The 23,349-nt window shown below is 34.1% G+C and overlaps 3 protein-coding genes across 18 annotated transcripts; 2 read left to right on the forward strand and 1 right to left on the reverse strand.

The window, feature by feature from the left end:
• On the forward strand, positions 1–8,981 carry LOC116032757 (probable Ufm1-specific protease). 2 transcript variants are annotated; one of them, XM_031275466.1, is made up of 13 exons: positions 1–268; positions 360–707; positions 1,386–1,651; positions 1,816–1,903; positions 2,065–2,240; positions 4,292–4,382; positions 4,962–5,084; positions 5,201–5,248; positions 6,363–6,439; positions 7,285–7,373; positions 7,594–7,705; positions 8,323–8,425; positions 8,680–8,981. In XM_031275466.1, the coding sequence occupies exons 1-13, from the start codon at positions 79–81 to the stop codon at positions 8,907–8,909; spliced, it is 1,941 nt and encodes a 646-aa protein (XP_031131326.1). In that variant the 5' UTR covers positions 1–78; the 3' UTR covers positions 8,910–8,981. The 2 variants fall into 2 exon arrangements, with proteins under 2 accessions (XP_031131326.1, XP_031131327.1); XM_031275467.1 differs by having other exon boundaries at positions 142–268; positions 370–707.
• Positions 8,982–10,808: 1,827 nt separating this feature from the next.
• LOC116032123 (pentatricopeptide repeat-containing protein At3g24000, mitochondrial) lies at positions 10,809–16,227 on the forward strand. 15 transcript variants are annotated; one of them, XR_004100727.1, is made up of 5 exons: positions 10,809–11,167; positions 11,738–14,100; positions 14,540–14,595; positions 15,194–15,484; positions 15,557–16,173. XR_004100727.1 is itself a non-coding variant. In XM_031274530.1 (2 exons), exon 2 carries the CDS (start codon positions 11,741–11,743, stop codon positions 13,760–13,762), a length of 2,022 nt encoding a protein of 673 aa, XP_031130390.1. In that variant the 5' UTR covers positions 10,809–11,167; positions 11,738–11,740; the 3' UTR covers positions 13,763–16,173. The 15 variants fall into 15 exon arrangements, 1 of the variants encoding a protein (XP_031130390.1); XR_004100732.1 differs by having other exon boundaries at positions 15,408–15,484; positions 15,557–16,154; XR_004100733.1 differs by having other exon boundaries at positions 10,810–11,167; positions 11,738–11,903; positions 12,016–12,092; positions 12,179–15,484.
• Positions 16,228–20,977: 4,750 nt separating this feature from the next.
• Positions 20,978–22,239, reverse strand: LOC116033456 (protein SRC2-like). The gene has a single exon (XM_031276197.1). It carries the CDS (start codon positions 22,129–22,131, stop codon positions 21,247–21,249), a length of 885 nt encoding a protein of 294 aa, XP_031132057.1. The 5' UTR covers positions 22,132–22,239; the 3' UTR covers positions 20,978–21,246.
• Positions 22,240–23,349: the final 1,110 nt, after the last annotated feature.

Below are 23,349 nucleotides of genomic sequence, written 5' to 3' on the forward strand. Positions count from 1 at the left end.
TGTTTGTACTTGCAGTAGTTTCAGACAAGGAGGAACAGAGTTCAGAATCTCACCCCCACCCTGCCAGCCATACAATCCATGGATGGTAAAGACCCGAATTCGAGTGTTCGTATACTTTGCCGGAGGCTCCAGATAATCAAGAATGAAACCGGCCTTCAATGGCTTATTGGATCCCCGTTCTTCCCTTCTCTTACTATTGCCTCTACCTTCCGTTGCATCCATACCGTCAACTCCAATCCTTTATCTCTAGACTTTTCTAAGGAATCAGGTAAAATTTTCTGTCTTCGTTTTGAATTAAATCCTTTGACTGAAATTTACTTTTGTTGGAATTATTTGTTTTCTTTTTGTTTGTCCGGAAGATGATTTAAGGACGTTGATACCAAAGGGCTTTGAAGTAATTGGAGCCATGGTAGTGGGAAAGGACTGTGATTTTAATCAATTTGCGGGGGATGCCATTGACGCGACTAGTAAATTGAGGAAGATATTATACAATTCCGACAATCGAGATTTGATTGGAGCTGTGGTGGATTTGAATCGCGGTGGTGATGCCCAGTTTATCGTGATGAGGGCGGCTGGGAAGTTGGAGAACATTAGTATGGCTGTGTACGAAGAGGAGCCGGAGAAGTATGTTTGGGAAAGAGGCTGTTTGCTCCGGTGTGAGCTCCCAATTAAGCTGCCATTGTATTATCCTCTACATAATCCCAAAGGTAAATTCTGATCAGCCATTGGCTTTTTAATTTTTGGAGACTTTATGCACTTTTGTGATGCGGCATTGATTGTTATTAGGTTATTATAGATTATAGATTAAATAATTTCATTTACATATGACTGAAAGATTATCGATTATAGATAGTAGTCGTAGTACAATATTTTCTAGCTTATGTGATTCAATAATTCATACCTAAATTGGATAAGATTATGGATTCTTCACAATTTGTAATCATAAGCAATCATCATAATTTGTAATCATTATCTTTACGGCACAGTCACATTGAGAACTTTTGTGATGCAGACAACGATTATGGATTATGGATATTGGATAGTACAATATTTTCTAGCTTAGTTTCTCTACTAATACTCAGACAATCTTACATACGAAGGTAGAAGTTTTACTCTGTAGAGGTCAACTTGTTATCTGCAGTTAAACACATTACACATCCAATAGACTGATAGAGGATGTGTCTGTATGTGTGTGTGTTATGTACACATATTATTATTGGTTTATTTAAGGATAGAATAATGAACACTAATTGGTTCTGATGTTACAGATGTTTTCATATGATGACGGATATCTGACAGTTCATCTGCCTTTACAATTCTGTGTGAAATTAGCACTGCATTCATCAAAATATATTCACTTTGACACCGTTACCTCATCTCTGCAGCTGTAGATGATATATATACGAGTGCAACTGATGCTGTTGCTTCTGCACTTAGAGATCCACAACTGACATTCATTATTGAAGCATTAAACAGAACTGAAGCTGGTGCACCACCTGTCATCCTACATGACTTGGAATTGAACCTCCATGGACAACTAGCTGATTCTACTAACAGTGAACTTAGTAAAAGTTTTGATACAAAATCATTGTTATGTTCAACCTTCTTTGGAACTAGTGCAGATATCAAAGCGTTTAGTTCTATAGAAGAGGTATGATTCACCCATGTTTGTCCCCAATGAGTTTGGTTGTAATTTTTTTTTTTTTGTTTTAAAAATAAATCATGGATTCACTAGTGCAATAATATGATATCTTACTCATTTCTTCAATATTTGGGGCTGTTTGTGGCTCAATTTTTAAAATATTTGCTTTTCAGAGTGTAGATAAAATTCAAGTAAGCATTTTACATAATAGATCAAGGAATTCTCTCAAACCTGTTTCACCTGTTGCTGAATATTGTCCAGGTGATGATTATTTAGTTTTATAGTTTTTGGCTCATGTTTAATCTCTATATGAATAAAATGATTTTCATTCCTCTTTGTATCATTCATATTCCCTTTGTTTGATTTACAGTTTATTCATCCATCTAACTCACCTGAAAAATGGTTGATTTGTTTCATTTCAGCTTCAGAAGAAGCTAAGGTTTTGGTTTTAGATCTTAAACTTGAAGTGCTCTGTTATGCTGCAAAGGATTTTACGTTAAGATGTGCTGTGTCAAAATTAGTCATTCCTGCTTTAGTTGACCAACTACATTCAGTAAAGAACAAAATCTCCCATGATCTCTTGGTGGGGTATCCAGAAGTAAGATGATGACTGTTGTTATGCCATGTTGAATTGGTTTTGTGTACTTAAGTAATGTGCTTGAATCCATTATCCCTTTTCATAAAATTTTCTGAACCCGATTCATAATCCACTGTCAATTACTTTCCTTAGATCTGCATTATGAGGGAGACTTGTGCATTGAGTATAGCCCTTGTTTAAATTCATTGCCTATTTCTTTCTGCTGGTCTATTATTCACACCTCCTGCTCCTTTGCTAGCAAAGAACTAAAAATACTCTTACACATTAGGAGAAACAAACCGTGGTTGTTTGTGCTAAGAATAATGTTTTCACTTTTGGTAGACACACATTTAGGTATCTTCTAGTCCTAGACTTCCAAAGGGCTAGAAGTCAAAGTTTGTAATATTGATTCCATGTAAGTGTTTAGAGCCCTATCACTAAAGAATGTAAAGAGCAGTTGAGAAAGCATTAGTTTGCGTAGAAAATTGAGTAGGAATGACTGAAAAAAGCTACTAGATCAAACATGGGATAGTCCCATGTGCAGGATATTAGTAGAAGATTTGTGTCATCATGCAAGCAAAATATTTTAAAAGAAGCCAGTTTTGAGTACCATTTTTAATGATCTAGCACCATACTCCTATTCATTTGTGTACGCCCTGGAAAAAAGAAAATAGTGAAAGGAAACTTTTAGTCGCTCAATTATATTCCTAGTGTAGACTTAGGTCCATTAGTAAATTGAGTGTAGATTTTAATCCTTGCTGGGGTGGTCAGCTAACATCAATGGTTTTTGTTGTTGAATGTTGAAACTGACCATCCCATTTTGTTGGGTGGGATGGTTTGAATTGTACATGTGAAGCTGGCAAAGCCCTATTGTGTATTGTGACAAAACATAAACTGTAAACTTTATTTTCTACTACTCTAATGTGCAATCAGTCTTATCTAGGCGACGCCTAGGCGTCTGGGCGGTCGACAACGACCGCCTAATCTACTCGCCTCGCCTAGAACAAAACGGCCGGCAAAGTCACCGGAAACAACCGCACGCGCCGGCGCGTGACGGCGGAGCAGTTCGGAGATGGTGGCGCGTGACGGCGCTTGAGCCCTCCGATGGCGACCGGACTTCTTGTCGTGGTGACGCCGCTGCTCCCTAAACCTAGCCCAAGCACTGACTTTTACCTCCGATCCCAGTTTAGAGGTTGAAAGCCGTATATTCTATATTTTCCCTGTACATATGTAGTCTGATTTTTCTATGCCTCTCTGTATATATATACATACATGGAAAGAAGGACTCAAAAAGAAAAAAAGAAAAAGAAAGGACTCTTGAGCTGCCCAATATAGTGCAAGTCTCAAGGAACAAGTCTCAATGAACTTTTGGGTTGCCCAATGCAATACAAGTTTCAAGGAATATTAATATGGCATTTGACATTTAATATTAATTGGTTTAAATCTGAATATATATATATATATATATATATATATATATATATATATATATATATATATATATATATATTACTCATCACCTAGGCAACGCCTAGGCGGTCGCCTCGACTAGGCGGTCGACGGCATCTCGCCTAAAAAGTCCGCCTTGATAACCTTGTGTGCAATGAGAAATTGTTATGCCTTGTGCATATCAATTGTATTACAAATGGTTTTCTGAAAATTTACATCTTTCCAGTGACAGTAGAGGGGCTAAATCTACATCTCAAATTACTAAGGGGCTGAGTCTACAGTAGATGTATAACTGGGGACTAAAAGTGCCATTTTCCCAAAAAAAAAAAAAGTGAAAGAGATGAATAAAAATATTAGCTTACTCTTTCATATTTCTATTTTCCTATACTCAGTAGTGTTATGTTGTTCAAACTCAGTAATATTTGCCCAAAATATTACTATTTCAAAACATTTTCTATTTGTTCCTAACTACAGGCTATCCTCAATATATTAAGATGGCCATATATGATTACTGACCTGTTTCTTTTTAAATTTCATCGATGGGGGGCATATTGCAACTGCCTTTGACCCAAAAGGCATAGATGGATTATCTTTGAAATATGACATCTTGCACTTTTTTGCAGCTACATCCTTATCACTTTGCCCCTTTAGGACTCTTGCATCCTATCACAGTTCTATATGAACTCAATTATGGAGAAACAGAAATGAATCAAGGTACGAATGAATCCAGACCTTTGGACCGTTATGGCAAATGTTTAAGTACAAGTCTGCAACATTTCCTGTGAAACAAATTTAATTCTCTTCAAGCTAATAGTTACTTGATGGTTTGGTGAGTGTAAGAACACATTGGACAAGAATGTTAAGTTCAGTGCAGTAGAAAATTTCAATATTGGTTTATAGCTTTTCTTGTCTCAGTTTCTGACCTTTGGACCGTTATGGCAAATGTTTAAGTACAAGTCTGCAACATTTCCTGTGAAACAAATTTAATTCTCTTCAAGCTAATAGTTACTTGATGGTTTGGTGAGTGTAAGAACACATTGGACGAGAATGTTAAGTTCAGTGCAGTAGAAAATTTCAATATTGGTTTATAGCTTTTCTTGTCTCAGTTTCTGACTATTCTTTTATAAGTCTTATAGCATTTTTTGTTTTTGGAACTTCACTTGGTACCACATTGTCAGCATTTACTTGTCTATGATGTTATGTACAATGGCCAGTTACTATTTCAACATGCAATCTTTTGGATCTTATCAATTATCCGGTTTTAGTACACTTAAGGGGCACATTTTATTACAGTTGAAGTAAGAAGATCCCTTCATTTGAGGCTTGGTTTGCCTTTTGATCGTCCTCTTCTAAGAATTGCAAATGCTATAAATCTAGTAGCAACAAAGGATGCAAAGAGAAACACTACACGCAGGGGTAAAATAATTTTCTTCTATTGTAGAATAAGTAATTTTACTTATATTACTATATAAGTAATAAATATGAAGTTTCACTATATATAAATATGAAGTTTCATTTTATTGCACTTGTAGGTCCCTCTTTGCTCAAGGATGTACATATAGGAATTCCAAGTAGTGGAGGTGAGCAATAGTTGTTAATATGCTCTTTATCTCCCATGAAAATTATTAATTGTTAATGGTATTAACCACCAAGTTCCTTGAGTTTCTTAATAGACTGAATATTTGCTTTATTTTGTTAGGGTTTCTACATTAGAATCTCTATTTATGCATATCTTTCTTTCTGTACAAAATGGACTAGTTATAAACTCCAGCTGCATTTGTTTTATTTCTAAACTGAAGTTATTACCTCTAGCTATCTCTCTAGTGAACAATTGTCTATATTATAGTGAACAATTGTCTATATTATAGGAATTTAAGTACATGATATAAGATGGGTAGAAATCCTTTAACCTTTGAAATTGTATTGCTGTTTTGATTTCAGAATAACCTTTTGGGGGTGTTTGGTTTAGGGGTTTCAATCCCTACTATCAGATTTGATTCTGATTATCTTGTTTGTTTTGCTACTTTTGGTATTTTGGAATGGGATTTGACCTTGAAGGAATGAAAAATTCATTCCAGTTTGAAATCTCACTTTTGCTCCCTGGAATGCAAATGAGGGAGAAAAAAAAAATTCCTTCCCCTTTACCATTGTCATATATACGATGAAATTTTACAATATCATACTTAAACATACCAGTCTCAAAGTGGAAAGTGGTGCCAGTATATTTGTAATTTTTAATTAGTTGTGTAAGTGGTTGATAGTTCATGACTTTCTATTTTTGAAATGCAACATCTACAAGAATAGCATTTCCTCATTTACTAGAAAACAAAGAGTCTACTTTTACTAAAACTCATTATGACTATTAAGTATTTGATTCTAATTATGATGTTTTTAACCAAACACCCCGTTTTTCTTTTGCGTACTCATCTCCATTTCATTACCTGGTACTCCTATGGCAAAATTCATAAAGCTCTCTCATTCAAATGTTTGAAATTGTGGTAATGGGGGTTTAGATTTATTGACTTTACGTGTGGAATGAAGTTGGCTCCCTGACAGGTTTTTGTTTAAAAGATAACATTAGATTACGGAACATTAACTTTTAGTACACCAATAGAATCTTAGTTTAATGCATCCTGCATCTAGTACTTATTCATATTTCCTATTCATGCACTGATGTAATGCTGTTGTGTAAAGTTTCTGGAGGCAGTACCTCATTAATCCAAGGTTCTTACGAGTATTTCCACTACCTCCAAGATGGATTTGATGATTCGGTAATTAGATTTCTTCTCAAAGTCTCAAACTCAACTCTTCAAAATCCTTTGTTTTAAAACTTTCTATCTTATCATCATCTAATTTGAGTCTTGCTGTAATGCTTGTTCCATAAATTGGCTGCAAATGCCTTTACATTGCGTGCTATACTGCTATAGCTTGCAAATATCATACCATTGCAGCTCCCATATTTTCCATGGCCCTCCTTAGCCTTATTCAATTATTTGGTTTCCATGGTCTTTACTTTTATTTTTTGGCTAGGTAAGAAATGCATTATAAAAAAAAGAAAAAGAAAAAGAAAAAAGAAACACATAAAGCTAGACTCGTACTAAATTTTCTTGGGAGCATGTAATTATGCATACATAATTGTGTCTAGATGTATTTATAGGCTTTGTATCACCATCACAATTAATAAAAGAATAGCTTCACTCTCGTGGATGTAGGCACATTGCCGAACCACAGAAATCTTGCCTTCTTAACTTTCTGTCATTCTTATTGTTTCTTATTCTTGTTAATCTCAAAAATGTGTTATGGATATGTTTCCATCAGTTACTCATGTATAAATTGAACAAGTTTACCTCCAATTCATGTCATCAAAGAGAATATTGTATGTATTTTTTTTTTTTTTTTTTTTTTTTTTTTTTNTTTTTTTTTTTTTTTTTTTTTTTTTTTTTTTTTTTTTTTTTAAAAAAAATTTTTTTTTTTTTTTTTTTTTTTTTTTTTTTTTTTTTTTTTTTTTTTTTTTCTAAGCTAGATAGCACAAGTGTAGTATAAGTTCATTATGATGTTTCTTGGCCTTTCAAATTATTTTCTCCAGGTCTTTTACGTTAACAAATTTACTTTGTAGGGATGGGGTTGTGCTTATCGTTCTTTACAGACCATCATTTCATGGTTCAGACTGCAAAATTATACTACAGTTGATGTTCCTTCTCACAGGTATTTAGTTCAACTTCTGTAATTTTTTCTTTTTGGGGGTACATTTGACAGGGTCACAGGGGGTGGGGTTCGAATCCATAACTTACCATGCTACACCTAAACCCCAACATATGTTATTGCTGAAGTTAATTTATTCTTTACAATTAGTCTTGATTTGATAAATTTTCATAAGGGGTCTTTACCATGTCATTAATCTCAAACTAAGTGCCCATTATTGCAGGGAAATACAACAGGTACTTGTGGAGATTGGAGATAAGGATCCTTCATTCATAGGGTCACGCGATTGGATAGGAGCCATTGAGCTTAGCTTTGTTTTGGACAAACTTCTTGGTGTAAGTGTGTTTATTTTAAAACTAAAATAATATTCTTATTGCAAGTGAATTGCAAACTTATTGTCCATTATCATGTATGATAAAAAATTATGAGTGACATCTCAAATGGTTTTTTTTTCCTCTTTTAAGGGTGTTTTATTTTATTTTATTCTACTAAAATAATATTCTTATTGCAAGTTAATTGCAAACTTATTATATGATAAAAAATTATGATCGACATCTCAAATGGCTTTTTGTTTTTGGCCCTGTTTGGTAAAAAAATTAGCCTATCAACCAATTTTGGTTTATTTGACCACTATTACCACTATTAGTTGTTTGACTTGATTAAAAAAATCAATATAAGTGTTTGATTAATAAGTTTTTTGTAACTCTAAAATATTAAAATTCAAAATGCTACTCAAAGCAACCTTTTCAATTAGCTTTTTGAGAAAAGAAATTATACCAAACAGCTATCAGCTAACAGTTAATTTATCAAACACCTTTCTATAATCAGCTAATGTTATTAACTAGTCATACCTTCTAACCCAATCAGCTAACAACCATTTACCAAACAGGGCCTTTGTTTTTTTTTTCCAAGATTTGCATCAAATTGACCTTTTGTTTGCCATGTTAAACAGGTTAGCTGTAAAGTCATAAATGTAAGATCAGGGTCAGAGCTTCCTGAAAAGTGTCGAGAGCTAGCATTGCACTTCGAGAATCAAGGGACACCTATCATGATTGGTCAGTACAAACAAAAAATTAATAGTTGAGCTTCTGTTATATACCAACTTCTTTTGAATGTCTGTGACAGTTGAAAGATGATTAAAGGGAAGAATGAGGAAGATTATGGGGGTGTTTGGTAAATAGATGTTAGTTGATTGGGTTAGTGGGTTTGACTAGTTGATAGCATTAGATGATTGTAGAAAAGTGTTTTGTTAAATTAGCTGATAGCTTATTATATGCAAAATAACTTTCCATCTATCTCTTACTTGCAGGTGGTGGTGTTCTTGCATATACACTCTTGGGTGTAGATTATAATGATGTTAGTGGTGATTGTGCATTTCTTATACTGGATCCTCACTACACGGGCAGCGATGATCTCAAGAAAATAGCTAATGGTGGATGGTGTGGGTGGAAGAAAGCTGTGGATAGCAAGGGAAAGCATTTCTTCTTGCATGATAAGTTCTATAATCTCTTGCTTCCGCAGAGGCCTAACATGGTATAGATATTTGGTGAGAACTTCATCATAGTATACTAGCTGTTGTGTTCAATAGGAATGGACTTCTTTCTTTCTTTCTTTCCTTTTTTTTTTTTTTTTTTTAAATTTTTTTTTTTAATATATACTAGCTGTTGTGTTCAATAGGAATGGACTTCTTTCTTTCTTTCTTTCCTTTTTTTTTTTTTTTTTTAAATTTTTTTTTTTAATATATACTAGCTGTTGTGTTCAATAGGAATGGACTTCTTTCTTTCTTTCTTTCCTTTTTTTTTTTTTTTTTTAAATTTTTTTTTTTAATATATACTAGCTGTTGTGTTCAATAGGAATGGACTTCTTTCTTTCTTTCTTTCCTTTTTTTTTTTTTTTTTTAAATTTTTTTTTTTAATATATACTAGCTGTTGTGTTCAATAGGAATGGACTTCTTTCTTTCTTTCTTTCCTTTTTTTTTTTTTTTTTTAAATTTTTTTTTTTAATATATACTAGCTGTTGTGTTCAATAGGAATGGACTTCTTTCTTTCTTTCTTTCCTTTTTTTTTTTTTTTTTTAAATTTTTTTTTTTAATATATACTAGCTGTTGTGTTCAATAGGAATGGACTTCTTTCTTTCTTTCTTTCCTTTTTTTTTTTTTTTTTTTTAAATTTTTTTTTTAATATATACTAGCTGTTGTGTTCAATAGGAATGGTCTTCTTTCATTTTCTTTTTTCCATTTTTTATAATATGTGCTGCAGGTCAACAGTGAATGTGGTTAAATATGTTTGGAGATACCACTCATTCGTAAATTATCAAAAGTCTGAAATCATGAGAACCATGTTTAGCCTATATGTAGTGGTTGACATTTTTTAATATGTATTTCTTATTTGTATTTCAGTAGGTTAGGTTTGTTATAACTTCCTGTTAGTCCTTCTCATCTGTACTCTATTTATATTTGGTTCACTTTATTCATCAATGCATAAGCTTTATATTATCTCAACAAACCATTCATCCTTAGGTTCTGTTGTCTTTGATATTAAAGAACTAGCTAAACTTTTTACCACAATTAACTTTTGTTTGTGAAATGATAAGCGAATGTAGCAGCCCACTTATTAGCCAGTGATACTATTTCGAATCGATATTGTTTGGAATGGTCTATCATTTCTTTTGCTTCGTTGTAGAGGTTGTTGCCTCTGTAAAACTAAATTAATGGAGTTTTCTTTAGTTGGCAAAAAAAAAAAAACTACATATGCAACAATTTTAATCTTTAACTTTCAATTTGATCATAATTAATCCCTTGACTATTGAATATTGATTTTGATCAGATTTGGTTCTTCGGGTAAATATTTGTTTAATAGGTGTTAAATTTAATGGTGAAAATATAAAAATTATTTAGCAGAATCGCCTCTCCAGATTATCATATTTAAGGGTATTGAAACAAATGATATAATCACCTTAAATTTGGGACAGAGACTTATCAGTATTCCGATCCAAATTAGCTTATGCAACATCCTTTTCTTTAGATTCTCACTAATGACAAACCTAGTGTATGAAGTTTATCTAATTTGCCTATCTCAGTAACAAGTTAAATTTTACATTCTTACCCTTAAATTTAATGCTTAATTACTAAATGAATATTTAACTAAATAATCAAATTTGAAACAACAGTGAGACTCAATCCTTGATCTCTTGTAACAAATTTTACTTCTGTAACTAGTTGAATAGCCCATGCGAGGAGGATGAAATATCTCACTAGTTTGCTGCAAGAAATAAGTAATAAATACTCCGTAATTTTTTATTGATTTAAGGATAAGGTAAACTAGCTTGTTGTTGCCTTCATAGCTATTTTTGCAAGTTTAGAGAATTTCATTAGCTGCGCCCTTATCTTTTCGTAGAACTTTTATTATATATATATATATATATTGAAATGTATTTTTAAAAGCTTCATATGTTTTTTTTTTTGTTGAATCAATGTAGGAGGAATATTTGGGCATTTGAGTGTAATTTCCCCCAATCTCCTGTTGCGCTAAGCATACCGCAGATGGGCAGACGGTGAGAGGCTGAGACGCAGACCGCAAAATCCTCACCTTCGCCGGGCATCATCTACCAGTACAGTAGTCCTAATCTGAAATCTCAGCCGTCGTCGACCGTCCGTCGTCCGCCAACATCGCCTCGCCTCACTCCGGCAGCGGCACTCCGCAGTAAGCTTCTGAAGAAAGTAAATGTTTGGTTATTTAGGGGGACTTGGCAAAAATCTTACGACCTCACCCTGAGGAGAAACCCTCCCAATTGATCAGGTATTTTTCTGACTTTCCTTTCTTGTGTAGAGCTCGAAGCTATGCGGTTATTTGTTATGCATTCTCTGTGTTTTAACTTTTTGACTTCTTTCATATTGTGTTTCGTTTCTGTTGGCATTATCGCAATCCTACTAGAATAGAATACAAGGAAGGTGAATATTAGTCAAAGGAGGAGGAAATATTTGATTGCCTTCTGAGTTTCTTCCAATTTGCTCTGTTAAGTAAGTAAAATTTGGTCTCACGTTTTTTCAGAGAAAAACTTAATTGGAGGTTCAACTTGATCTTCCGTTGGTATAAAATTTTCTATGCTGCATTTTTTCTTTTTTCTTGAACTGAATGGGTCACTTTTTATTTGGTTGTAGTATCTAAGTAGACATGAAAAAACCCTTCATTCTTGTTGAATGAAGCATGCCATCTGAACAAAGAAATATCTTGCAAGGCATTTGTTTTTGCATTGAAGCATGCTAACTGAACATAGAATATCTTGTGAGGCAATTTGTTTTTGCACTGGAGGTTTTTTTTTTTTTTTTTAAACCCATACCATCATACTTGTTGAATTTTCCTCCACAGTCAATGGTGAAGTATGCACAAAATCTTGCTTTTGCCAATTCAATCATCTCTTCAACTGCAACAATCCCCACAAAAATTGGTGCTCTCTTTACGCGTTTCTTGATCACATCATTAGCAGAGACCTCATCTTCTGCGGTGTATTCCTCAGAATCAGAAATCAGATCAGGTGTACAAGTTGATCATAAATGTTTCACTTCATCTCTTGATGTTATTGACGACAAGGACCTTCTTAGAAAGGCTCCTAATGGGGAGCTTTTGGTGCTTGAACTTATTGACAGGGGCGCAATGGAACCAGATGCCACTTTGTATCACAAACTCATCAAGAAATGTGCTGAACGTAAAAGACTCAAAGAAGGTAGAGTAGTTCACAAGCATTTCGTTCGTTCCAGGTTCAACCATTACGTTGTTCCTTACAACACGTTAATTAATATGTATTCCAAGTGTGACAGTATGCAAGAGGCTCAGCTGGTGTTCAATGAAATGCCTGAAAGGGATATGGTTTCTTGGGCTACTTTGATTACTGGATATTCCCAGAATGAGAGAGCTGTTCAGGCATTGGCTATGTTTCATGAGATGTTGAGGGCTGGGTTCATGCCTAATGAGTTTACTTTTGGGAGTGTTCTCAAGTCTGCTGGTGCTGCACCAACTGATAGTATGATTGGTAGGCAAATACATGGGGTTTGTTTGAAATGTGGATATGAGGAGAATGTGTATGCTGGGAGTGCTCTTGTGGATATGTATGCCAGGTGTGGACAAATGGATGAGGCAATGTTTGTCTTTCAGGCAATGAGGAGCAAGAATGAGGTTTCTTGGAATGCTTTGATTGCGGGACATGCTAGAAAAGGGGAAGCAGAGAATGCCGTGAATCTTTTCTCAGGTATGAAGAGAGATGCTTTTTACCCAACCCATTATACTTTTTCAAGTATTTTCACTGCTTGTGCATGCACGGGAGCTTTGGAGCAGGGCAAGTGGGTGCATGGGCATATGATAAAATCAGGCTTAGAACTTATTGCTTTTGTTGGCAATACTCTTCTCAATATGTATGCCAAGTCAGGCAGCATTAATGATGCCAAAAAAGTTTTCTACCGATTGGTAAAAAAGAACATAGTTTCGTGGAATTCAATGCTTACTGCCTGTGCTCAACATGGTCTTGGGATGGAAACTGTGGAGCTCTTTGAAGAAATGCTTATAGAGGGACTTGAACCTAATGAGGTGACCTTCCTGTGTGTGCTTACCGCTTGTAGCCATTCTGGACTTCTAGATAAAGGAATGCATTATTTTGAATTAATGAAGAAAATGAAGGTAGAATGCGACATTTCACATTATGTGACAATAGTTGATTTACTTGGTCGAGCAGGTCAACTAGATCGTGCTCAGAGTTTCATAAAGGATATGCCAATTGAACCCACTGCGGCCATCTGGAAAGCATTGCTTGGAGCTTGTAGAAAGCACAAAAATATGGAATTGGGTATCTTTGCTGCTGAGCGTGTATTTGAACTTGATCCATATGATTCAGGACCCCACATATTACTGTCCAATATCTATGCCACTGCTGGTAGGTTGAGTGATGCTGCAAAAGTGAGAAAGGCAATGAATGACAGTGGAGTAAAGAAAGAACCTGCATGCAGTTGGTTGGAACTTGAGAATGCTGTCCACGTGTTTGTGGCAAATGATGAATCTCACCCACATAGAGAGGAGATCCGGAAGATGTGGAAGAAGATGACTGAAAAAATTAAGGAAATTGGATATGTCCCTGACACAAGCCATGCCCTTTGGTTTATGGATCAGCAGGAGAGAGAAGAGAGGTTGCAAGAGCATAGTGAAAAGCTAGCTTTAGCATTTGGGCTTCTCAATACTCCAGCGGGATCCACTATCCGGATAAAGAAGAATATTAGAGTTTGTAGTGATTGCCATACAGCATTTAAATTTGTTTCAAAGGTGGTTGACAGAGAGATCATCTTGAGAGATACCAATAGGTTCCATCACTTTTGTAATGGTTCTTGTTCATGTGGAGACTACTGGTAGCAAAAAAGGTTATTGCTTTTACGCAACAGTATTCAAATTTGTTTTAATGGTGGTTGACAACTTGGTGAAGAAATATTGAGAGACTTTGATCGGTTCCAGCACCTTTGTAATGGTTCTTGTCCATGTGGAGATTGCTGGTAGCACAAAGCTCATTGCTTTTATGCAATGGTTGTTGTTCAAGTTTGTTTCAATGATGGTATACAGATAAATCAACTTGAGAGACACCTGGAGGTTAGTGATAGCACAGAAGACATTGCTTTCTATGCATCAATTGACTGCTGACGACTCAATTTCCAAGAGAAATGTGGATTATGTGATAGGATACCATTCCATACGAGGTTAGCTATTGCCATGATTGCTGTTAATCACTTGTTAGCTATAGAATTTTGTAGTTGTATTCATTTAAATTATATTTAGTGTGGTTTTTATCACATATGAGCTACCAGCAAAATACTATACCAACATGCAATTGCTACTATATATATATATATATATATATATATATATATATGCTATTTTTGGTCCTTGAATTATGGCTTAATAGCTGATTCAGTCCAATTATTCGCTTAGCACTTTTCACCCTTCTGTTGCTACCATGGTAGTGCTTTTCACCCATTGGCTGGATGGAATTCTTAGAACACCACAAAAGTTTATAAAGCTTAAAATTAGAGGGATAAACTTGTAATTTTGCAATCTCCACTTCTATTACCCTCCTATCAAAGCAGTAGAACATTCCTATTCCCTAAAATTGACAATTGGAAAACCCTTGAATAAAAGGCAGAAATAGCGAAGGACAAGTAGGGAAGTACTTGGGCTGGATGGTGCTCCTGACTGTAAGTTTATACAACTACTTTTTTGACATCTTATTTGTGCTCTTTAATGGTGGTATGTGTTAATGGGTTGTATGTATGTTTTAAATGTATACATAGTGAGTATTTTAATGATGGTTTGTGGGGATTCATTTGTTTCTTGAGGCAAGTGGACGAATTTTTAATATGTAAAGTTTAAAGGTTAAAGCTCATTATATGGCATTTAGACAGTGACTATAACTGATAAAGGGTGGGCATGAATAAAGTTCATAACTTTTAAAGGTTAGAGTTTAAAGGTGGACATGAACACATGATTAATTATAGATTTATAATTATTATACTTGTATATAAACATTATTATATATTACTTGCTATGGGATGTTAGCTTTTAATATGTAATGTGAATGCTTCTGTTTTGCCTTTAGTGGAATATACTGGACTGTAGTATGTGTATTTAATTTTGTTTTATAATTTAGATGCTGGTAAAGAAGATATTATGTTCACCATTAAACTATATCATGGAGGTGTGGTAGTTTTGGATCTTGTTCTTGACTAGTTTGGCATGGTAGAATATTTTGATTATTGGTATGGTGATCAGGGTTCTGTGGTGGGTTCTATACAGATTGTTAAATCCCTAAGATGTGATGATAAGAAGGTCGAATTTTGGTTTAAATATGGGGATGTGTTTGCACCAAAGATCAGAAAACTTAATAATGATTATTGATGTGGATGTCTATGACCTGAACTTTGAGACTTACAAGAAGAAGTCTACTATGAAGGTAAATAATTTCAATTATTAAATATTTACTGACTTTGTTATAAATTAACTGCAACAGCTGTAAAATCTTGAAACCCAGCAGATTTAGAATCCTAATCCACAGCAGATGCAGAACCATCTATAGCCAGAAGGAAGGTAAGGTTTTTCAACAACTATATTTTGTTCTTGTTGCAGTTAAATTCACTAAATTACTTTCATCTATTCCAGGCCTCCCGGGTATCAACATGTCATTGATTCCACCACTGAGTACCAAATTTCCCATGGAGTTACTGCCGCAAAGCAAACTCAGCAAAGAAGAAGGAGCATACAAATCAGTCACTGGCTATGATGGAATTGTAAAGGGTTTGCAGGGAGTCATATGCTTATTTTGATGCTACTGTTGTGTAATTCTGAAAGGTATTTTGGCTAGGGATTAGCACTTAAAATGTGCTGAAGTAGCAGGTCTTTTGAAATGGCTGTTTGGTATTTTGGCCAAGTATTTGCACTCTATTGAACTGCATTTCTTTTTTTGTGTTGCACAAGCACAATTCCAGTTGTTGTAGCAGGTCATTGCAACCTGACAAGTATGCCAACAAACCAAATATTCAACACACCCCCTGCAGGACTACCCCAACCACTCCCAGTTCCTTCAAGAGTTTGGGAAGATGTAACCATGGACTTCATAGTAGGATTATCGGTAGCACGAGGACAAGGATCCATTATGGTAGTTGTGGATAGACTTACTAAATATGTGTACTTTGAAACATTACCACACCAATTCAGTGCATAGAAGGCAGCTAATGTATTTGTAGAAATAGTGGCAAAACATCACGGCTTCCTGGTAACAATCGTCTCAGATCGAGACTTAATTTTCCTAAGCAAATTTTGGAATTAATTATTCACACTAAGTGGCACAACACTGAAGAGAAGCACGTCATACCACCTATAGATTGACGGGCAAACAGAAGTAATGGATCAAGGCTTAGAGCAATACTTAAGGGTTTTCACCCACATCAAAACAACCAATTAGATGTCATACTTGGGAGTGGTAGATTTTGCGTAGAGCAATACTTAAGGGTTTTCACCCACATCAAAACAACCAATTAGATGTCATACTTGGGAGTGGTAGATTTTGCATCAATACGAGCTACCACAGCAGCATTAAGAGACTCCATTTCAAGCACTATATGGAAGACCTCCACCTATCTTGCCACCGTATACCAAAGACACAACAACAGTGCAATCACTAGATGAATTATTGTTGGATCGTGAGAGATTGATAAGGCAACTGAAACTCAATCTTCTAGAAGCTCAGCATTGCATGGACAAAAAAACCAATGCCAAAAGGAGTGAAGTGAAATTTTCTGTACGAGATAAGGTTTGGCTTCGTCTACAACCATATATATAGATAAGAGTAGCACGTAGAAGCTCTAACAAACTAGTGCGACACTATTATGGGTCATTCAAGATCTTGGAAAAAATAGGTGAAGTCGCATACAGCCTTGAGCTACCACTACAATCAAAAATTCATTCAGTATTCCATGTCTCACAACTCAAGAAACACATGGGAACTGAGGGAAATATAGAGGTCCAATTACCAGAAGAATTTGTGGGCCAATCATCTGGCCATTTCAACTCCGCTAGCACTCTACGAGGAATAGAATGTTCAAAAAAAAATGGAAAAATACAACACTAAATCTTGATGCAATGGTCAGATAGTAGTCCAAAAAACGCCGCATGAAAAATTGCCAATGAAATGGAATGATGGTAATAGAATAGTATAGTATACATTACTTTAGTCCTAATATGTATAATCATAGTCATAAGCATAATAGAAGTAACTCACTATATAGCCACCCTACATGCTAGGGAAGGATAAGCAAGAATTATTTCAATTTTCCTTCTCCTGGTATCATCTTTCCCCTCACTAATCTCTCTCTCTCATTTGCCCTCCTCTCATCCCGTCCTTGGAGTCGGGCATCCACTCAAAGCGGTGCCGATTTGGACGGGTCTATATCAGTTGCTTTATTTAATTGTCATCATATCAGTATAGTTAGTGAGATTGAAATTGATGGAAATGTTAAAGTTAATATGTTGAATGGTAATATTACGCTGCTTGCTGTAACGACTCCTTTAAGCTCTTATGGTCTTTGGTAGGGCCGGTCCTGAGCACGGGCGGGATGGGCGACCGCCTAGGGCCCCAGGATAGAAGGGGCCCATCTATATATAATTATGTATATGTATACATATATCTATTATAGTGTTATAATTATATTATAAAATAAAAAATTAATGTTATAATTATACTAGTATTTTCGCCCGTGCGTTGCACGGAATGGATTTGTTATAATATTTTAAGAATATTTGGATCGATATACAATTATATAAATTATAACATCGAATATTGTATAGCGCAATTGAAGAAATTGGTTGGATCGATTATGTTGTCTGGTGTTTTCCTTACTTGAATTAGAGCAAATAATTGTTCAATTACCGGTGCGATGCACAAATAAATTTTTTATTATATATTTAGATAATAAAAATAAAGAAAATTATAAAAAAATTCTAATATTTAACGTGTACATTTATTTGATTATAAGATTAGTGCAAAAGTATAACTCAATTAATTGAAATATATATGACTTGTTTGTCTACAATATCTTAAAAAGATCGATATGTAATATGACTTATGTAATTAATATCTTAAAAAGATCGATATGTAATATGACTTATGTAATTATTATCTTAAAAAGATCGATATGTAATATGACTTATGTAATTATATTATTAAAAAGATCGATATGTAATATGACTTATGTAATTATATTATTACTAAAATAAATATGAGAAAAATGAGAAATAATTTAATTATAATTATTATAAACATAAATTCAACGACCAGTGTTATTATCATAATAATTATTAGGCAACTATTATTAGTCAATTACACTAATATATGTGCAATTATACTTTTATACCTTAAGTATATTAATTTTCACCCTATTACATTTTGTTTTTCTTCCTCCTTCATATTTGAATGAATTAATTGTAACTATTATAAAAAATCTAACAGTCATGTTTAATTAATTTTTTTAAGTTTAAATAATTTAAAGTTTTCAAAAGAAAAGTGTAATTAATTTTTTTTTTAGTTTTTAAATAATTTTCAGTCAATTAGTAATATCCATTCCCTTTTCCAATTTGCCAAATTTTCGTTTCCTTTTCCATTATGATTTTTTTTTTTATATTTTCAATCAATTAGTAAAATCAGTTTTTTTTTCATTTTATCTTTAATATTGTCTGGGCGGAATTTCACAAATGATGATTTTATTCTTATTAATAGTAGTATAGATATAGAAGTATAGATAAGTATTCGAATTATTATTATTGGTGTAAATAATAATTAATAAATTATTTTTCCTTATAAAATTATGCATAATTAGTTTCCATTATTCTCACAATTATAATGGTTTAATTATTCTCAGAATTTGGTAAATAAAATTTTGTTACCAATTAAACTTTATTAATTTTTTTTACCAATTAATTAATAATATTATTTTGCGCGGAAAAGTTGAAGGGGAAGATTTTTCTTTTATTAATAGTATTGATATGTGAATATAGAAACAATATTACCAATTAATAGATATTAGTTAATTTCCATTTTACATTTTCTTACCAAATAAGCTTTATTAATTATTTGACCAATAAAATATTTAATTAATTGATTACAAAAGTTTTGGCCGGAAAAATGAAATAGGAAGATTTTACTTTTATATATAGTATAGATTGTTAGAAATTTTTAGAAATTGAACCAATGTGCTCGTTCTCTGCCAACTTAGTTATAGTAATGAATTGATATCCTAATTCATTTGTAAAGATGATATATTTTTTGTCTAGATATATAGCAACTTTATTATTTTGAAAAAAAAAAAACATAATATCATTGATTATATTTACACATTATTGAAAACCTTTTTGTAGACTACATTGGAAGTTGCAACACAATCTTGTCCATCCTCGTCTACCGCTAACACCTTCAGGCCATTAGGATCACTGACTCGAGAGAAAGCCACATACAATTGACCATGACTAAATACCGATTTTTTTTAGCAATAACCCAACGTGAGTTAGTGTTTGGCCTTGGCTTTTGTTTATAGTCATGGCATATGCAAATATCAATGGGAATTGTTTATGCTGGAACTTGAAGGACAATCAGTGGTTCTACCAAATCAACATTATAGTAAGGCAAGACAGAATCCACGTGCTCCTCCCATAGGGTAAGAGTGAGCCGACTACCCCTGAGTAGTGAAAACAACAATGAGCATGATGATGCCTAAATTTATACTTAAACAAATCAAAAAGACATCCAAACAAACACATACCGAGAGTCTTCAATGACAAAATCAATCAACCTTTGAGGATTTGAATTAACTTGGACAACTTTTTGCTCAGTAATGGAAACAACACGGCCAATCAAATCTTCAAAAAACCAAACAAAAGATTTGAAATAAAGGACCTTTTGTATCCTATATTGCCAAACTAAAATTTATATATTTTGTAGCAACTAAATATTTAAAGTATTAATAAGGATGCATGTATATCTAATATTATTTTGGTCCGATAAAATGTTTCTTGACAAAAGATTTAAAATTGGCACAATCTGCTCTCTCTAATTTATATACACTTTTAAACTTAATAGCATTTACCTAGTAGCTTAGTAGGTACTATCTCAATATTTTGTACAACTTCTACAATAGCAAAAAGCTCCATGTTATATGTTCATGAGTTTCTTAAGAGTGATCCCAACTTTTTACTGAAAAAAAAAGCAATTGGTTTGTCTTCCTGCATAGGAATCGCCCCAATGACTTCATTTGATGAATCCGTTTCTACAATGAAAGGCTTGCTAAAGTTAGGGAGTCTTAAAATCGGAGTCTTTGTCATTACCGTTTTAAGGGTTGTAAATGCTTCCTCTGCCTTCTGAAAAGTAAGTTAGTTAGCTGAGCTGCAATGTTGGCATAACCTTTTATGAAATGACAGTAATATCTTGTCATTCCCAGAAATCTCCTTAATTATCGAATGATATTTGGTTGTGGCCAGTTTATCATTACCTCAATTTTGTTAGAATCTGCATGCGCACCTTCACGATCAATTATGTGACCTAGATATTCATTAGAAGTTTGGCAAAATCTGCACTTGCTCAACTTTAAGTAGAATTCATATTGTTTTAATGTGCCAAACACTTCTTGTAGGTGGTAAATGTGATCCTCCAGTGTTGGCTATATACCAAGATGTCATCAAAGAACACGATCACAAATTTCCTTAAGAATTGGTGGAGCATACGATTCATAGTTGCTTGGAAGTTAGGCGGGGCATTCATTAATTCGAAGCCTTCTTCTATTCTTCGACTCTTTGTCTCAAACTCTTCTTATCTTCAATTCTTCGAGGTATTCTTCATATGAATCATGATTATTTGAAATGATGATCATTCAAATTGTAACCATTTGAGTTACTGTTCTATCTTCTTTGAATGATTCGAATAAGTGGAAAATCGTAAGTCTAAAAATTGAAATAAATTAAGGACAAAAATTCCAATCTTTTGGTAGTATCAAAATTTAAACTACTATACAAATGTTTTGTTTCTAACACAAATTCTAAAAGTTTTCAATTTTTAATTTTATTAAATTAGTAAATCAATTTTGAGCTAAAATTCACACCCTTCAACAAATATACAAATATCCATGAGAGTACAATAGAAGCAACCAAAAAATGCTGGATGCGTGTTCCTTCGTTCATGATTCAATTCAGACGTCGTAATAACGTAGTAAAAGTGTTTTCAAGATTCTTCAAATACAACATAAAATATAAAATATATATAATAGAATAACAAATTATAGAAGTTAAAATATAGCAAATTAAAGGTTTTAGAAATCATAGCCGCCCATATCCCCAACACCCTCCGAGTATCCTTCGTCGTAGGCCGCCATTTCTCCGGCGTTTGAGATCATATCTCCGACCACCAATCCTCCTAGTATCCCTGCTCCCAACCCTAGCCCCGCCCCCATTCCAAACTTGCTCTTGCTAGGCGCTTGCTGCTGCTGCTGCATGGGTGGATATCCGCCGTATCCGCCGCCGTGAGGTGTCGGATAACCGTACCCATGAGGCTGCGGCGGCGGCGGATATCCGTACCCGGGTTGCGGTGGGTAAGCCACCGCCGGCCCCATTTGGGGATACCCACCATATCCCGCCGCTGGGTACCCTCCCACCGCCCCCGGATTAGCCACGCCGAGCGGCGGCGCGTCGTATCCCATACCCGAATGAAGCGGCGCGTATGGCATACTCGACCCCGCAAATGTCCCCATCCCCTTTGTGAACTTCTCCCCAAATTTGTACGAAAATTTCAGCGTCCCCTTCTTCTTCTCCGACCGGTGGGTAATCACCTGATATTCCATCACCCTCCCGGCGCCACCGCCGTCGGAATCCTTCGACCAATTGGCAAAAAGCTCGTCCACGGGGACTCTCACCGCCCCGATATCCTTATTCCCGAAGGTCCTCTCAGATATGAGCCGGAAATGGAGGAACCCGGCGCCGGGATTGCTGACGGTGGCCTCGTCGACGACGAATCTCATGTGGTGATTCCATCTCGGAGACGTGCCGGCGTTCTTGTGGACGGGCGTGATGTTTCTGTTATTTTGGTAGCCGATGATGACGGAGACGACGACGAAGACGTCCATTCTCGAGAAGGTGTTAACGTTCTTTATGGCATCGGCGGAGACCACCGTTAGATCTAACGGAAGGGAACACATCATATCGTTACGTTTAATTTTCTCTCAAATATGGGAAGATAGGATATGATGTTACAATGTTATGCTTTTTGGTTTATGGAATCAGAGACGACATATATATAGGATATACGAAGTTACGAACCATTCGATAAGGACAAAAGTTTTTCATGAACACACTTACGCAAATATTATTATATTTGCGCATTAAATCATACGCGTCTTTTATTCTATATAATTCATGCAAATCAACCAGGTATTTTTAAATAGGTTTACAGATTAAAAAAATTTAAATATTTATATTTAATTTTGTGAAAATTTCAATCATTTGTATTTTGTTATAATTATATCAAATTATAATATCTAACTTTAATTTGAAATTTATTATTCAAATTTTTATATCAATTGTTAACTATAATAAAAAAAGTATGTAAAATAGTTTTTTGAAAAGTTTAATTTTAAATTTTTAGTTGTATAAAATAGATATTTTGATATATAATTTATGCTTTTTATTTTTAAAAATAATGTAATACTGTAATTTTGTATATATAATTTGTGTGCAAACTTAACAAAAATGGGTTGGATACTAGGATAGTTCTATCCGTTAAATAGACATATATGACAATTTTTACTTGTGGACCAACAGTGTGGACCATGGTCCAAAATAATGCGGTTTCTTTTAATAAAAAGAAACGAAACCCATTCCATCTAAATAATTCTGTTTATATGATGTATTCAGTTTCATTTTATATATATTGTAGTAATTTCAGCACAACTAAAGTATAATTTTGTTTCAACTACAGTTTCATTTGACATTATACATTCAATATGTGAGACCTGTTATTGAATTTTATTTTATACACACTATAGTCTTATTACAACACCACTAAATTATAATTCTAATTCAACTACAGTTTCATTGAACAATATACACCCAAATATGTGAAACTGTTATTCAGTTTCATTTATATACACTGTAGTTTCATTACAATACAACAAAAGTATCATTTTGATATAACTATGTTAATGTATGCTATGAAAGTATGAAGAAAAGAGGAAAAATAAACTAAGGCTAAATAGGGAGTAAATAGACATTTTGCACCAAAAAAACTAAAATAAGGTGTAAATAATGATTCAGAATCAGAGATATCATGCGTAATTTTATAGTTTAAGGTGCATCAGTTCGAGCCAGCTGATCATATTCATCCAGTTCCAAGGAGGCTCGTTTTTTTTTTTCTTTTTAAA

This window comes from Ipomoea triloba, chromosome 10, assembly GCF_003576645.1.
Source record: "Ipomoea triloba cultivar NCNSP0323 chromosome 10, ASM357664v1".
NCBI lineage: Eukaryota > Viridiplantae > Streptophyta > Magnoliopsida > Solanales > Convolvulaceae > Ipomoea > Ipomoea triloba.